At 40.6% G+C, this 17,560-nt stretch overlaps 1 protein-coding gene across 2 annotated transcripts in view; it reads right to left on the bottom strand.

The window, feature by feature from the left end:
• The window catches only part of asxl1 (ASXL transcriptional regulator 1), a 32,227-nt gene extending 19,599 nt beyond the window's left edge, over positions 1-12,628 (bottom strand). For both annotated transcript variants that reach the window (XM_037104151.1, XM_037104150.1), the window contains exon 1: positions 12,256-12,628. In XM_037104151.1, coding sequence (XP_036960046.1) covers positions 12,256-12,312 — 57 coding nt within the window. In that variant the 5' untranslated portion in view covers positions 12,313-12,628. The remainder of the gene's footprint in view (positions 1-12,255) is intronic.
• Between the last annotated feature and the right edge of the window lie 4,932 nt (positions 12,629-17,560).

Below are 17,560 nucleotides of genomic sequence, written 5' to 3' on the forward strand. Positions count from 1 at the left end.
TCCAGTTAGCACTCTGGATAGCCATCCACAAGATTTGGTGAAATTCAGCTAAATTTGTCACACTGATTCTACAGTGTATTTACCCTCAATGTGTACAAAGAAATGTCGATTGTGTTCCCTCTCTAGCATTAAGCCATGCTAAATAGAGTGGTGTGTGGCTGACACATTTTTGTAGGGTAACTTAAGTTTGGCATCGCTCTCGTTCCCTCTACAAAATGCCTACGGGATTGTTGAATTTGGACTATCGCTCTGTGGCAGACACAAGTTTATGATACCAACAAGTTTGGTTCAGCAAGATAATCTTCAAGATAATCTCATTTTTTTACAATACAAGCTACCAGAGACAGTAACTACAACAACACAATAACTGAGGGGGGACAAAACATTGCATCACATAATCACTGCCATTCAACAGCGGGACCCAAATGGCTCTTTCTGGCGCGGACAAATGCTGTTTTTCGGGCAGAGATGTGATGATGCATACACTTTAAAAATGTGTTTTAAAACAAAACTGAGAGATTACATGTGACACATTATGTTACACTCCATTAATGTTTCAGTAACTCTCTCGCTGCAACTTTTGTGCTGCAACTGCCTGCATTCTTTTTAAAACCCCCTGCAATCACCACCGCCACAGTCAAAACATACTACCCTCATTAAAATATATGCATAGACCTGCATTTTTTCTGGAATAGGTGAGAATCCAGCCTAAGACAAAATATTTTGATATAAAACCTGCAATTGAAGGGGTGCCTCTCTGGCATTCTTAAGGCCTCCACACACCGCCGAGACGTCCAACTGCCTTATCCGACCACCCTGTTACCTCTTGTCTGACCTGTTCGGCAGAAAAGTTGCACTTTTGATCAAAACGAAACTTAACTATTTCAGACAAAAACAGCTGCATACTAAACATGCAGGGAGGCATTACCAAACAAACACAGATTAATTCGTCCTAAACGGACAGCTAGTCTCGTGCCAGTACTCCAAAACATGAAAACAAGAAATGACAGAACGGAGTGCGTAAAAAACCAATGCACACACAGTATTCCGCCCCTCCCACACACCGCGCTGATGCGCTAGCACACCGCCAATCAGAGTATCCAATGGCTCAGACGGCCGACAGCCAACCTCCTCAGACTGCATGTTGAATCGGATCAGACAACTTCCAAGTGGCTCCGAAAGCTTCCAACGCAGCTGAACACACTGAGCAGATTTATTCCAGACCTCGTCCGAGTCTCTCCAAACGCTTCAGACATCCAACGGTTGGGCCGGTGTGTTCCTGCCTTTAGGTCTGTTCCCTAAAACTCAATAATTAAAATAATCAGCTATAAGATCCCATAGTGACACACTTTGTTTTTTACCAGTGTCACTGTAGACAGGAGCAACAGCTTTGCAGGCTGTGAACATCACAAAGTTTCAATGATCATATAACCAAAAGTGTGACTGGAGGAGAGGAGGGTGATAGAAACAGAAGGCAGCACAAGTCTGTCAGTTAGTCCAATGACAATGACTCTTAAGGCATTTTTTCCATTACATCTTCCAGCCTGGCTCTACTCAGTTGACAGATATGGCAGTATGGCAGGGATTTGCATTTCCACCACAACTAGGCTACCTGCTTTAAGTTGTGTCTTATTGTGTCCCAATCCCCACAGTACTAACGAAACATACCACTTACAAAGGGCACAACCAACTCAATTATACCCAGTTTCATTATTAGATCATTTAAAAACTTTTCAAATGAAGCAACATTATAAGGAACATTGCATTTTCCCCAGCAGTGAGTCAGTCAAATCTCTTTTTGGGCCCATTTTGCCTGAGGAAAAGAAGCTGACTAATAATTATGCACACCTTGATATAGGATGTTGATCTCCTTAAGCCACACCCTCCCTCATTACACAAATACAATCACCTAATATGCTTAATTCCAATATGCATTCCAGTTTATATAGCTTGGATATGCATAATAATGATGATATGGTCAAAATACTGACTTGCCTAGTATTTGTGCACTCAGTGTAGTAATGTGTAGTGTTTTTGGCAACTTACATGAAGAAAAAAACACTGTTGTTATACATGGAAAAGTGTCATCCGGTCTGTCCTACCAACTCGTTGTCACATTTCCTGCCTGAAAAACACCTCTGTCCCAGGCAAAAAACTTTAACTCACCAAGTGCTTGTCTCCTTCCACTGTTGTGTTGTTGTAGTTACTGTCATGAAAAAAATCACTGCGACAGTCTCCCAACCATCACTTCAGTGAACTTTCCCCAGAACGCAGCATCTATCTCCACGAGTCAGACAGTGTTCTGTTTACTGATGGCGATTATGAAATCATGTCATTTAGAGTGAAAAACGTAACTTTGTCACTTTCCAGGATGTTTGGTGGGTCAGAATCTCAATCACCACCCATTATAAAAGCATCCATATGATTATAAACAGTCAGCAGGTAAATGTTCAAATCAACAAGAGGATACTGGGGAAAACACGTTGGAAAAAAAACACAGACTTCATCGTCATGATGTGTACCGTCACTCCCTTTTTTGGATCAGCAGCACCGGTTTGCTGTGAGAATTGACACCACGGGCGAGGCTAGCCCATTTTTAGGGGTGCTCCAGCACCCCTAAAAATGGGCTCAGCACCCCTAAAACTTGGAGTAAGAAATTATGTTATTCTAAAATTTGTGTTTGTTTTTGACAAGGTTAAATTATGTCCAAAGCATACTCCGTAGTTGGTGGTTTAAAATGTATATGTGAAGGACGAAAATGAAAACACCCCCGCTTAGCAAATGGTATCATCCTTTTCTCACGCGCTACTTCTCCTCTGTACCTGCACTGCTCTGCAGCCCGACCGTCATCCAGCGCGACAACATGATAATTGTAGGTTCAATATCGAGGGCAAATGGCGAATTTAAGTTGCACACAGTGAAAGCACTACACCCTAAGTTATCTTGAAATCGATTAGTATCATCATTACTTGTTGAATCACTGGAGACCGATTTAGGGACCGTCATTAAATTACTTTGCATAAATATATTAATATAAAATAATTGCAATATCTTCCATGTCATGTAACCCAGTGACTCCAAACCAGCAGCAGATTGTATTAGCAAACCTGACGAATGAGACACAGCTCTCTCTATTGTACTTTAGTGCTTCCTCTATTTCATATGAATATTAATATGCAGAAATTATGATAAGAAAATAATGGTTAAAAAAGTTCTTTAATGCTCAAGAGGTTGACATATTTTTAAGCAGCAATGTCAACTTCTGCACTATTTTGTCTCATGTCTTAGATTCTGATTCTTAAATTCTGAAAATGATTTTTTTTCCCTTAGAAATCTCACCAGTAGTCACCATTTAAAGGGTTATTTTTCAAAATGTTCACCCCAGACCCTGCTAGTGTTGCTAGGTTAGCAACTCAGAGAACCACTGCTACAAAACAATCTTTCTCAAAAATGTTTTCATTTTATTTTGCCCTTTTCCAATCATACCTACGGAAAAGTGTTAAGCTAAAGTAAAAAATAAAAAAAATGGGTTTTGAAGTTAGCTGAACCAATGTTAAAATGATAGTTATTTTTCAATAGACATATTTTTTGTTTTTGTGAGAAAAAAGGGTGGATGGTGGCAGTTGGACTCATTGGGTGCTCAGCACCCCTAAAGCTGTGACCCTAGAATCGCCCCTGATTGACACACTGGTGCAGCTTTATGCTGGAGCTGCTTGGTTCTGTGTGAACAAACAGTGGTGGAGAACTGGCGAACCTCCGCTGGGAAGATAATGCGGAGCCTCTGAAAGGGCTATGGGCTATTAAAAACGTTGTTCTTTCAGGTTCCCTGCACACATGAGTATCAGTATCACTAGCAGTCGTGAGACATCATTGCAGCTTGCTTGGAGGTGGGGTGGGCACAGTTTGGCCCAAAACTGGAGCAGGCCGTGCCATGCAGTATGCGTGACATGGCTTAAATCTGCGCAGTAAAACTGGTGGTGGAAAAGCAAAGCAGCGTGGCTTGGTTAAAGTCAGCCTGGCCAAAGGTGCAGCATCAGAAAATGTGGACGACATGATCATTGAGAGGGAGCACCGGATCCCCATAGCTGTAAACCACAACCCACAGGGCTGACACACCGCTGCTCCCCATCACAAAGTACAACTCAGAGCAAGGGAACCTGAAACATTTCAGTGGAATGGTGCTAGAGTGGACTTCTTCCTGGACTTCGCCAAAGATGTGCAGAACAAGACACAAAGTCACAGAGATCTGGCGCATGTGCATGAAGCGGGGACCACAACACGCATTGCAGTATCCAGCAGTGTTTTAGGTTGCAGTGGATGGAACAAGGCATCATTTTGATAACCACCATCCAGCTGAAGAAGCTGAATAGGCCTGAGCTAACTTGGAAAGTACCACACACTGTAGCCTTGCTACTAAAAGTAAAAGGGACACTATGTTATTTACTAGGGCATTTAAATAGATGTTCAAAAAAAGTGGGGGGGTATCCATACTATTTTCCAAGAAAGAGAGAGAATTTACAGACAAACATGGGCAAATGATAATACTTTTGGTTAATCTATCAGGACAAAATATAATATTAGGAAATCTGTATGCATCTAATGTGGAGGATCCAGCAGGATTCTACAACAAAAAAGGAAAATCATTTTAGACTGGTGACTTCCCTGTGGTCATAGGGGGTGATTACAACCAAGTGATGGTTGTGTTCTTAGATCAGGATCTGGAATTGTTAGATTCCCTCTAGGATTCAGGATGCTATAAAGGCCTTATGTAATGATATGGGACTACATGATGCATGGAGAGTTCTAAATGCATCTGCCTGGGTTTACACATTTTTTCCAAACTAGTGCATTGCCCGTAGGAAGTATGTATTACTACAGAAAGGTGGGAGGATATGTAGCTTTTTCTTGAATGGCCAAATGACGCTGTGTTTGAAGGTGGGACATCGGAGATGTTTAGGTTTGTTGTGAAATTTGATATTCCAGGGGTATAATTGGCCGTTTCTGACTGTTTTTGCTTTTGCCATTATATTTCACCTTAAAACTATTTACCTTGCCTTGCTTGGCGTCATTATTTTCAGCACAACCTCACATGTATGAATATACATTACTGTTATTTTATCATTTTGACATACTGTACTAACACAATGGACCTAAAATGACAAAAAAACACCATAAAATCCAATTAGGAAAAAGTTAGATTTTTTACTGTGAAAAAATATGTTTAATGAACCATTTTTATTACTTATAATGCAAATATAAATTGTTGTTGCTTGCTAAATTTGTGCATAAGTGTTTGAAATTTACAAAGTTATATGTAACTAATTACATTCAAATGCAGGCAATGCCTCAGGCTAAGCCCTCCCTCAGCTCCTTCCAGCTCACAGGGAAGAAGGGCTATACTGCCTGCTCCACATTCAGCAGTCTCCTCGTTTTGACTCATTGAAAAAAAACAAAAAAAAAACAAACGACTCCACTACACACTTAACACACTACACCAGAAACTACATAACGCACTAACTATACACTCCAAACACGCTAAATGTCACAAATCTCTCAACTCTCAAACCTCGATATCTCTGTCGCTGTCTCTATCACTGTCCCTCCCACAAATTCCCCCTGTTCTCCAGCAACCAAATCACATGGTTTGCCATGTAATTTTGTGATTGGTTGGTGTGGTGCTTTTTTCCACCAACAGGAAAGGGAGTAGAGCAGTTTTTTTTTTTTTGCTTGCAAACACTACCTGCTTGCGGACACTTTGTAAGAAAAGCCGTTTTGACCATTTCTTCCTGCACCAAACGCGCAGCAAACGTGACGGCAGTGTTCGCAAAAAAGCGCAGTGGACATTATTTATCATAAGTCTGGTTTTAGTTGGCCTATCAAAACAATTTAAAAACTGTTACATAGTTTGAGGGCCGCACCAACACATACATCGGAACTGAGACTCATGGAGGCTGCGTCTTGCTGCTACGTCATGTTAAACTGGTCAGGTGATTTGGACGCACTGGCCTGTCTGTCAACTAAGGAGGTGGGGCGTGGGGGTGAGCTCTGCAGGGATTGGCTCTGGTGCGCACGTGGCTGTGGTGGCTATGGTGACTATGGTTGACAATGCTAGCGGAATTGGTCAATCATTTATGAACTAATTTATTAACAATATCATTGTTGTCCAAACAAATCCGACGTTGCACACCCTTAAACCATGCAGCAGCCATGTTGAAAATCTCAGGTCAATCTGATCCTGATCTGCAGAGATATTTGAGGCGCACACACACACACACACACACACACACACACACACACACACACACACACACACACACACACACACACACTTCTTGCTTTTATAGAGAGACAGACATCCAGTCTACTCTCATATTATTTTTTTATCTCAAATTCTCTGACTGAAAGCATTGAAACAAGAATTGGCACAATAGCTGTGACAGGTCACGCCAGATCATTGACCTCATCATAATGCTTGGAGGGACACAAAAAAGATGTAAAGGTTGGCAGACGAATACCAGCATTCTACAGAATCAGGGATTCTGTGTATTTTGGTTGGCTTGGAATCTTGGCCACATTAACTTTTACACTTTTTTCTCTTTAAATCAAAAATGGGACAACAGAACAGATTAATATATTCCTTTAAAGTTTGCATATGGGTATAATGATTCAACAAACAGGATTAACAAAAAAACAGGACAAATTACAAATCTCTAAATGTGACGAAAAAAATAATGTACTAGAAAAAGAATATAGGGAAAATCCTAACAATGTATGCCTAGACAGACTAGTTAAGGACAAATATGAATTAAATACTATTTTCACCAAAATCACTATATAGCCTTAAACAAAAATGGTACGAGTCAAAGCTGGCGACAAAGCTGGTAAGCTGCTTGCCAGCCAACTGAAAGCCCGAGAGGCGGCTCACCAAATTGGGGGGATTCGAAATAAAAATGGAAATCTGGTCACCAATCACAAACCAATCCCCAACGCGTTTAAGAAATTCTATGGGGGAGTCTATAGGTCTAAGGGCCAGGTGGATGTAAAAAAAAAGGAAGAGCTTTTTTAGAAAATTTAAATCTTCCTAAACTTTCAGAGGAAAACAGGAGGGATGTTGAGCTACCACCAACTCTTGAGGAGCTGAATAAAACAATCAAATTGTTGCCTAGTGGGAAGACCCCAGGTAGACAGAATACTCAGTGAATTCTTTAAGAAGTTTGCAAAAGAACCTAGTCGCGAAATTTGAACATTCAGTTGCACTGAAAAAACGTATAGGCCCCCAAGAATGTGGAAGTTACCATCCCCATCAGCCTTTTGTATTGTGATGGAAAACTGTTTACAAAGATTTTTGCACTGAGAGTAATTTAACCCATAAGGACAATCATACATCCAGACCAGGCTGGGTTTGTGAAGGGCAGGACCTTCTCTGACAGCGTCAGACCTCTCTTGAATTTAATATGGAAGACAAAAGACATGAGTACCCCGACAGCTGCTTTGTGTTTAAACGTGGATAAAGCACTTGGTCATGTCAGCTGGAGTTATCTTATTTTAACACTAAGTATTTTCTATATAATTACTATACTAATTACTATATAATTTATATACAGTCCTATTGTAAACCTATAGTAGCAACTTGTCAGAGATCACCTGCTTTTCCTGTAGAGCATAGAACAAAGCAGGGCGACCCACTCTCACCGCTTTTGTTTATTATGGTGTTGGAGCCCCATGCACAGGCTACAAGAATAAATGAATCTGTTAGGAGTATCACGATCGGTGGTCAGGAACATAAAATGTAGAGTTTTGCTGATGACATTTTGGTTTTGATGACAGACCCACAGACATCTGTACCATCTATGTTAGATCTGGAGAGCGTACAAAGTAAACTGGACCAAGTCTGAGGTGAAACCACTATCCAAATGCTGTTACAGAAGTTAATTTCAAAATTGTAAATTTCAGTGGGTACCAAAAAACCTTAAATATTTGGGGATACTTCTCAACCCAGGACTTTAGAACATGACATCTGATCATTTTGGCCTTGCCTTGGATAAGATACAACTCACTCTCAAAGGCTGGGACAAACTGCAGATTTCATTATGGGGAAGAATACAAACTAGAAAAACGGTCATAGCTCCTAAACTGAAGTACCTCCTGGGACTATATTCCAGACTATAGATAAAATGTTTAAACAGTGTATATGATCTTGGAAAAGGCAGATGATGAAGCTAACTAGACTGCAGGCTAAAACGCAATATGGGGGGCTACGACCTCTGAAAATGAGTCTTTATGAGGAATCATTCATAGGAGCTCAGATAGTCTCCCTCCTCTCATAGACCCACGTGGATAGATTTAGAGGAAGAATTGAATGCCCCATTCAGGGCAGCAGATTATTTGAGTCAGTGTCCAGTAGAAGATAACAACAATCCCATAATCTCTCACACTAGGAATACCTGGCTTCATTTACATAAAAAAGAGGGAGTGTCCCCCTTGTGGAGTCAGCCTCAATATGGAACAATCCAAAACTGAAAGTAGGAGGCAAGGTGTTCTGGAGAGACTGGTACACCAAGGGAGTTAAGCATGTTGTATATCTTTATCACAACAATACCTTAAGACAATTTGATGAACTGAGAGAACTTTACAACCTACAGAGAAAAGATTTCTGGAAATTTCTCAAGCTCAGAGAATGCCTGTCTGGGGCGAGTCCAGCAGGCACTAGGCTGCGTACTCAGTCTTCCATATTCACTACACTTAAGTTGTTCGGTGAACTTCCTCATCTGGCTGGTTGAATATACAATCATCTCACTGATGGATTTAACAGCACTACCACAGGACTAAAAGCTACGTGAGCTGCAAGGGATTTAAGGGTAATGTATGAAGATGAAGAATGGAGTATACTAGTTAAGGAGATGTTAAACCCAATGAGAGATGCCAGGTCTAAAACTTACTGAATGTAAAATACTCAACAGATTATTGGACACTTGTGAGGAATTATAGGGGAGGACTCAGTTATTCAGATATCTGCTGGCGATGCCGAGCTGAATGAGGGGACATTGTCTATATGTTTCTCAAGTGTCCCAGCGTAGCCACCTATTGGCAGAGGGTTAATAAAAAGATTATTGACAGCCTGGGTGTGGGTGTTGGTCTTACTGCTCTTTGCCTTCTGAATAGTCTATAAGAAAATGAGCGAATAGGTAGAAAGAAGGTTCTGTGGTTAAGAGTCACTATCACTACAGCTAAGAGGGTGATACTTTGGCACTGGGCAGGGGAGAACAACCTTACTTAGTCTGAATGCTTCACGGTCCTATCAGAAACTGCCTCTTAGGGTCTGGGTTAATATAGAGGATTGGCTATCAGACTTATTTAAGCGCTTTTTTTTTACGAGAAGACCGTGGCAGCCCACAAACACCCACTATAAAGCAGCTAACATTGAAAATGAGTATAGTGGCACTGAGCTAGCAGTAGTATATGTACGATATAATTTTTGACTTTATTTTTATTTATTTATCTATTTATGTATTTCCCTTTTGTTTGTACATTAAGCACATATGCCAGTGTCTTACTAGTTTTGTTTTTATTTATTTGTACCTGTTGATGTGTTGTGTTTTTAGTTTGAGGTTTGTGTTGATATTTGCTTATTTGTAAATGTATGTTTTGAAAACACAGATGGTGGCCTTTTGTAATGCCTGTGAAGAAAACAATACAAAACAGAATTGAAAAAATTCTGAGAAAAGCATGAATTCAAAAATAGCTTGTGTTAAGCCTTTTTTATATAAACATAATTGATTGTATACAGGATGTAACGCGCAATATCAGTTATCCATCTATTCCAGTGTTTCATTTTGATTTCCTTTCATACAACACAAGGCTGTATACTTTGCACTGGAGATGTCTGAACCACTCTACATGTGACAAACTTTCAACAGCAATAGCTGAATGGGTGGCTGCAGCTTGCAGGCCTGTTCACATTGTTAGTTAACTTTACATGTGTAAAGCTGGACACTAGATCGTGTGATTACTAACATACATGTAGTATTTACAAAAGTACTGTGCTTTATTTTGAGGTACTGTACTGGAGTACTATTCTTTTCTGCTATTTTATATCCCCCCCCCCCCCCCCACTTCATCTATTTAATAAATGCAGTCACTAGTTACTTAGCAGATTCAGATTATTCGGTGTTTACAGAATATCAATTGTGATGTGTTACCAATCGGATATTTTTGTGGACGGAACATTGTGTGAGAAGATGTCACATCAAAGGCAAAGTAGCACATTGTTAAATTAGTTTATTGTATCAGCAATATCAGTCACAGAATAATCAGATACCAATAATCAGAAAATGCTTAATATTGGACCTAATAACCGGCCAGTGCCAACAATCAGTCTGCTCCTACTTAACACACTACATGACTGATCAGCAACAATGGTTTTACACATTTCAAGATCACACATGTAAAATGTGACACAGGAATGAGGGGGCCCAGCCAGTCCAAGTTGTTGGTGCACTACTTAGCAAAAAAAAAAAAACAAGAAAGAAAAAGAAAAGAACGTGAGAGAGGCTGAATTATGATGCGAGGACAACAAGGATTGTTTTTACACCGAGAATTTAAGACCACCTGCTCATATTATTGTTCAGCAAGGACACAGTTACAACTACTGAAAAGCTTGTGTTTATGCATTCTGGTAGAAACTGTTGGCTAATATTTAGCACAGATGGATGCATGATAAGGTTGGGTTCAAAGTGCCTGCTGCCACTGGTTGTGGCTAATTCCTGGGTCACCAACTCATCACCAACTCAGTAGGTACCGGCAAGCTCCCGAACTGCATCTTTGAGCAGATCACACATGGCAGTGGTTTTACAGTTTGCCTTTGGTCTGAGGCTTTTTGTCCGCAGTCTTCAAAAACTGCAAGTGGAAAATCTTAAACTTGAAAAAGTTTCTTAAAGGCTGGTTTGCAAACCGCCACAGAAGAGATTGATGACCAAAAAAAATGGAAATTGAAATTGAAGATACAAAGCAGTAGCTACTAAAGCTTCCATTTTGAAAGAATGTTTCAAGTCTTAAATTTTTATCTCATATCTCATCTTATCACTTGTTTTATTGTTCCACCTGAAAGAACGAAATAGTAAATTATAATGAAGCATAATGCGGTTATTTAATTTAGAAAAATGTATTTAGTCTAATTTATGGAGCTGTACAAATGTACATGTGGTGTGATAAAAGATTCTGCCAATATTGCACATGTCTAAATTAATTATGTCGTTTTCTGTTCAACTGGGGGGTTCAGTGGGGTTTTCTGTGGTTGCTCATGCTATATACCCACTGCATCAATAGGACACAAGGGCCTATCAAGCCAAAACAGACCCATGTAGCTGTTGATCCTCACAGTGAGGATGAAAACTAAACACTGCTAAAGCACAAATCTGTGCAATCGTCATTGTATTAGATCAACGTGTAGCTACTACGTGTGCTTTTTGTGTAATTAAATACAGTTAAGTAGATATAACAATAACCCCCCCCCCCCCCCCCCACTAGTGTTCAACCTTTGGCTTTCAACAGTTCCATCACATTATAACGTTACTTGTTCTTGTAAATACCACTTGATTCTCGTCGGTCTTCGGACAGAGAGTGGCTGATTTAATGAACGACTTCTATTATTTTCCTGCACCATTCCGTTGTAATGTGGATTCAAAAGACAGCTAATTTAGTGGATACCGTTAGCTTTTAGCTTAGCTAATGTTTGCGTGCATTGTGGTCAACAACATTAGCTATTATTACACCACGTTGGCCGTACATTAACGTTACATGTTTAACAAGGTAACGTTTTACTGACTGGTGTGTTCACATTAGATGGGTAAACGTATCGTTCCGCTAGCGTGTCTTTTAAGTCAATTACTTAGGTTGCTCGGATGATAGTTAGCGTGGGGATAGCTAGCTTGCTGCCTAGCAAACAAAGAGCTTAAAATACAAACGGTGGATGTTAGCTGCTAGCCCACGTTAGCAAGTTGCGTTGCGTAGCTCTTTATCTTAGCAGCCAGAAATACACGCAGCACTTGTACAATGTGCCCCCCAGTTACATTTAAACCAAACAAAATGATTGCTGGCTAGTTAGCACTGCTAGGTTATAGCTAGCTGATATAGCAGAATTCAGGCTGTGGTCGCGAGGGGAATGTCCAAACACAACAACACAATTGGTTTCATCATCAAACATGAATTCATACATAATTTACATAGTTAGTTAAACGCTTAGAAGAGACTATTTACCATGCGAGCAGCCTCAGCCCAGGTCCTCTCCTTCTTTCTCTTTTGTTTGTCCTTCATTTCCTCTGCGCTGTTGTCTGCTGTGTCTCAACCTCAATACGATGGCGATTTAGCTACCTAGCAAAAGGGCTAACTACGTTCCAGGTTAACTATGTAGGGACCCAAAACAAAACGTTCCTTTTAGCTCGAGACGATGCACTGGTGCCTGTTAGTATATGATAGTTATCGCTATTGTTTTCAGTGCCTTGTCTAAACTAGCTCAACACACATCGTCTCTCGGTGGCATAGAAGCAATGTCAGTGCAGGGATAGCTGTGGTGTTGATGGTGGTGGTGCTGCTGCTGCTGCAGGACAAGCCTCTATGGAATGCAACAACCAGGTCAAAGGTCAAACACTCCGCAGGAATGCAACAAAACAGCGTCCTGCCCTCCGCATGCATACACTATAGTTGAACACATGCTGCATACAAATACTTTGTATATATTATATATTTGATATAATGGCACAGTTTGGATTGAGCTTTTCTCTCTCCACCACACAGATATATATTAACCAAATATGTAACACATCATTCCCATTTTGAATCCTATGATATTTTCACTGTTAGGTCTTTAAATCACACAACAAACAGACAGACTTCAGGTAGGAACGAAGATAAAGGTTTGCAGCAAGGATGTAGCATGAGAGTACTGCATCAGTACAGCATATGCACACCATTCTCTGATTGAAGGATGCGCCTCATTGCCTCCTTTACTGCTGTATTATCATTATTATTATTGTTAATATTATTGTTATATATTCGTGGTATCTATCCATACAGAGTTTGGATTTATTTGTCCACATTAAGGGAAAATCTGTGTCTGAGGTCTCTGCCTCTATCCTAAATGAGCACTGTTGATGACAAAGTGAAATTTTGATGAAAGATTAAATTTTATACCTCCAGTACCTTGGTACCAATACTTTGATGATTCTGCAATGCTTTCATAACACATTTAATCCAGACGAGATCTGTGTGATGTGAAAAGATGAATGTGATGAGTGGTGATTTAAAAAAAGGTATTGAAACAAAGACCGTACTGTTAGTACTGTTAGTACTGAACAAACTCAATCCATTAAGGGAGGCTATTAATGGGTTTGAAATCTCCAGAAAAAAAGCAAGCGTATTACTTTTGTATCTTAGGCACCATAACCCTTAAACAGAGAACAACCATCAGCAAGTGTGGCAAAGATAGTTCCATTGTTGAACATCAACAAATTGGTTAGTGGACCAAGAATTATTCTGCAACAAGTTTATGATTCACAGGTGTTACCTTGGGTTTGAAGAAACTGTGATGGGTATTTTTTCTTAAATATTTTCTAAAAATATTTAGTCCAAGAGATCAACTGATAATTTAAAAAAATGAATTGGTACATTGATTGATAATGAAAGTAATTAACAAGAATATCAGCCTTAAGACCTGCAGACCAGTCAGGCTGGAAAAAACAGAAAATCAACTCGGAGGAGGCCCTCTGTTAAGGGCTGTGCGGCCCCTGTACGACCGGAGCAGGAGCTTGGTTCGCGTTGCCGGCAGTAAGTCAGTCCTGTTCGCGGTGCAAGTTGGACTCCAGCAGGGCTGCCCTTTGTCACCAGTTCTGTTCATTATTTTTATGGACAGAATTTCTAGGCACAGCCACGGGCCGGAGGGGGTCTGGTTCAGAAGCCACAGGATTTCATCCCTGCTTTTTGGGGATGATGTGGTGTGAATCAGCACCTCCAAGTCCAAGACCATGGTTCTCGACCAGAAAAAGGTGGCTTGCTCCCTCCAGGTTGGGGGAGAGCTACTGCCTCAAGTGGAGGAGTTTAAGTATCTTGGGGTCTTGTTTACGAGTGAGGGGAGGATGGAGCATGAGATTGACAGGCAGATCAGTGCAGCGGCCGCAGTAATGCGGTTCTTGTATTGGTCTGTCATGGTGAAGAAAAAGCTGAGTCGAAAAGCGAAGCTCTCGATTTACCGGTCAATCTACGTTCCTACCCTCACCTATGGTCATGAACTTTGGGTCATGACCGAAAGAATAAGATTCCGGATACAAGCGGCTGAAATGAGTTTCCTCCGCAGGGTGGCGGGGCGCTCCCTTAGAGATAGGGTGAGGAGCTCTGTCACCCGGGAGGAGCTCGGAGTAGAGCCGTTGCTCCTTCACATCAAGAGGAGCCAGCTGAGGTGGCTCGGGCATCTGTTTCGAATGCCCCCGGGACACCTTCCTCGGGAGGTGTTCCTGGCATGTCCCGCCAGGAGGAGACCCCGAGGAAGACCCAGGACACACTGGAGTGACTATGTCGCCCAGCTGACTTGGGAACGCCTTGGGATCCTCCCGGAAGAGCTGGAGGAAGTGTCCGGAGAGAGGGAAGTCTGGGTGTCCCTGCTCAGGCAGCTGCCTGCGCGACCCGGTACTGGATTAGCGGACGAAAATGGATTGATGGATGGATGGTCATTTCCTCGCTATCAATACTCACTTGAACCAGAAGTCGTTCCTGTCTGCCATCTTACAGGCTTTCCCAATCCTAATGCTCTTATTTGTGCTCCGAGGAGCCAGGAGGAGGAGCGATGAGCTAAGACACACAAGAGCTGCCTTCATAGATGTCTAGTTGCAGATGAACAAAATGAACAACTTTCTTCATATAATGGGGTGATTTGGACAGGGTCTTTCTGTGGGGAGTTTCTGTGTTCTCTCCGTGACTGTAGGTACTCTGGCTTCCTCCCACAATCCAAATCCAAAGACAGTCTAAATTGCCATTAGGCATAAATGTGAGTGTGATGGTTGTTTGACCCTATTTATAAGCCCTGGGATCAACTGGCAATTTGTCCATTTTGTGCACCTGCAAAGCTTTAGAGATGAGGCCCCCCTTAATGTGATAAAATACACAATAGTGGGACTTTTGTAAGCAAAAAGTTAAATGGGACTGACTGGGACTGGGAAGAATATTTTCACAATCCTGTTTCCCACAGTGATAATGTAATGATAATGTTATGATATATAAAAAAAATATATACAAAAAAGTTAAAAAAAAAAACATTTGATGTATGTCCAGTCTCAGTTTGTAGAAATTAATTAAATGGAAGTACATTTGCACAACATGCATGTTGATCATCACAATTGTTAGAAACAACTGTTGGTGTATAATCAAATCTCGCTACTGAGTCTAAATGAGGTAGTTCACTCATGGGAGCAAAACTGTCCAGAACATCATTAGCATCCAGTATTTAGCATCAGTGAAGTGACATGTCTGCACAGAGCCCAAAAGATACTAAAAGACAGCAACCAGCCCCACCACAGTCTGTTCACCCTGCTGGGTGTAGAACAGTCTTGCCACATCTGGCTAAAGATACAGAAGAAACTGCTACTGCACCACCAGACTACAAAGCAGCTTCTTTGCTTGGGCTGCGAGTGTTCTCATTGTATCCCCTGCACCCTGCTTATAAAATAGTATGTTTTTTTTTTTTTTTTATGTAGCATAAAGTGAAAAGGAATCCCACATTTTGTTATACAACCCTGGTGTTGTAGAATGACAATCAAATTAACCTTTACTTTGACATTAAAGCTTTTCATTTGAAGTGAACTCACACAAAATCCAAGCTGCCCTCAGATGAATGTGTTAGGATTCTAACAACATTCCCATTCAAGGGAAATATCCTAAACTGACGTGCCTTGTATGGGAAGAAACAGCATGTTGCAATTTCCCATGTATGCAAAGCCTGCCTTTCTCTTCTAAGATGTAACTTGATTGATTACTGTGTATTCCTGTCAGATGAACATACAGCACAATATGATTACTAAATAAAATTAGTATAAGAGAAAATATTCTAAAACTTAAATGTAAAATCAACCTTGTTTTTGTGGGCTGCCTCTTTTATAACTAGCCAACAAAACCTTAGCTTAACTTAGCAAGCTTATTACAACAATGTGTCAGCATTGGACACGTTGTTGTAATAAGCAATGTGGGCATAAGCAATGATGGCCTTTACCTGGCGTCGATCTTTTATTTTTATTTTATTTTATTTTATTAAAGATAGAAGATGAAAAAGATTAAAAAGTTGGATAACAAAATGTACAGTTTATACAGTGGCATTTATTGCATTTAAGCTATGCAACTGCTAATCTGAATTCTCTTTAGTGTTGTGTTGTTCACATGAAACAGACTGAAACCACTGCCTCAAACAATCTGTTAATTTAATTCAGTGATGCTTCTGCAGTGAATTTGTGCTGTACCTTTTGCCTCTCATTAACAGTTTTAACTGCCAGTCAAAACTGCCAGTGATGTACCAATCACCTATTTTTGTAGGGTAACACAGAAGTTAGCATCGCCCTGGTTTCCTCATCACAAAGCTTAAGGGCACTTTGCCACTGGATTTTGAGATATTGCCGAAAATCATCTCTGTGGCAAACATTTCAGACTAACTAGCTAGCTAAGTAGCAGCATTCTTTTATTGCTGGAATGTAACTTTTGACCACAAAGATGAGACGTGCACAGAGATTGTCTATAGTGTGCAAGCTAGGTTTTATTTGTCAAACAGGGAGCACTTGGTTTATTAATTCCATGGGACTTTCTGCTGTTAGCTGGGGCTGGAGCTAACTAATGTTACTACCAGCATTCCTCTTCTTTCATGTTCTTCTCTTCACGCTGTTCTAGGCACTCTGTGTGCTTCTGCTTACACACGCTGCAGGTACTGAGTGCAAGCACAAGGACTGGATTTTCAGTGATGTGGGCGTTCTCTACATGAACAAGTGGAATGGATTGGATAACGACACACTGAAGGGGGTCTCTCTACCTTACACAATGAAGTGAAGGGAAACTTACAGATTTATGATCATATTTAAGTGAATAATGACAGGTTATGTGATTATTTATTTAAACTATTGAATTTGTAGGCACTTTTTTGTGACTTTTTGTCACATTTCTGACTGAAAAACAGCATCTGTCTCCGGCAGCAGAGTCAGACGAGTCCCACAGTTGAATGCCGGTGATTATGTGATGTGATTTAGAGCAAAACATTTTTTGACTTACTATGTGTTTGTCACACTTTAGTATTGTGTTGTTGTAGTAACTGTCTCTGGAAACTTGTACTGAAAAAAATCAGACAGGGTCCTCTGTAATGTAATGGTGATTGTGTAATTAGGTCATTTAGAGTGAAAAACGCATCTTTGTCCATTTACACGATGCATGGTGCGTCAGGATCTCTATCACAACACCTTATAACAGCATATATGAATGTAAGCAGTTGGTGGATAGGCCTATATGTTTAGATTAACAGGTGGAAACCGGGGGAACATGT

This window comes from Acanthopagrus latus, chromosome 7 (assembly GCF_904848185.1).
Source record: "Acanthopagrus latus isolate v.2019 chromosome 7, fAcaLat1.1, whole genome shotgun sequence".
Lineage (NCBI taxonomy): Eukaryota > Metazoa > Chordata > Actinopteri > Spariformes > Sparidae > Acanthopagrus > Acanthopagrus latus.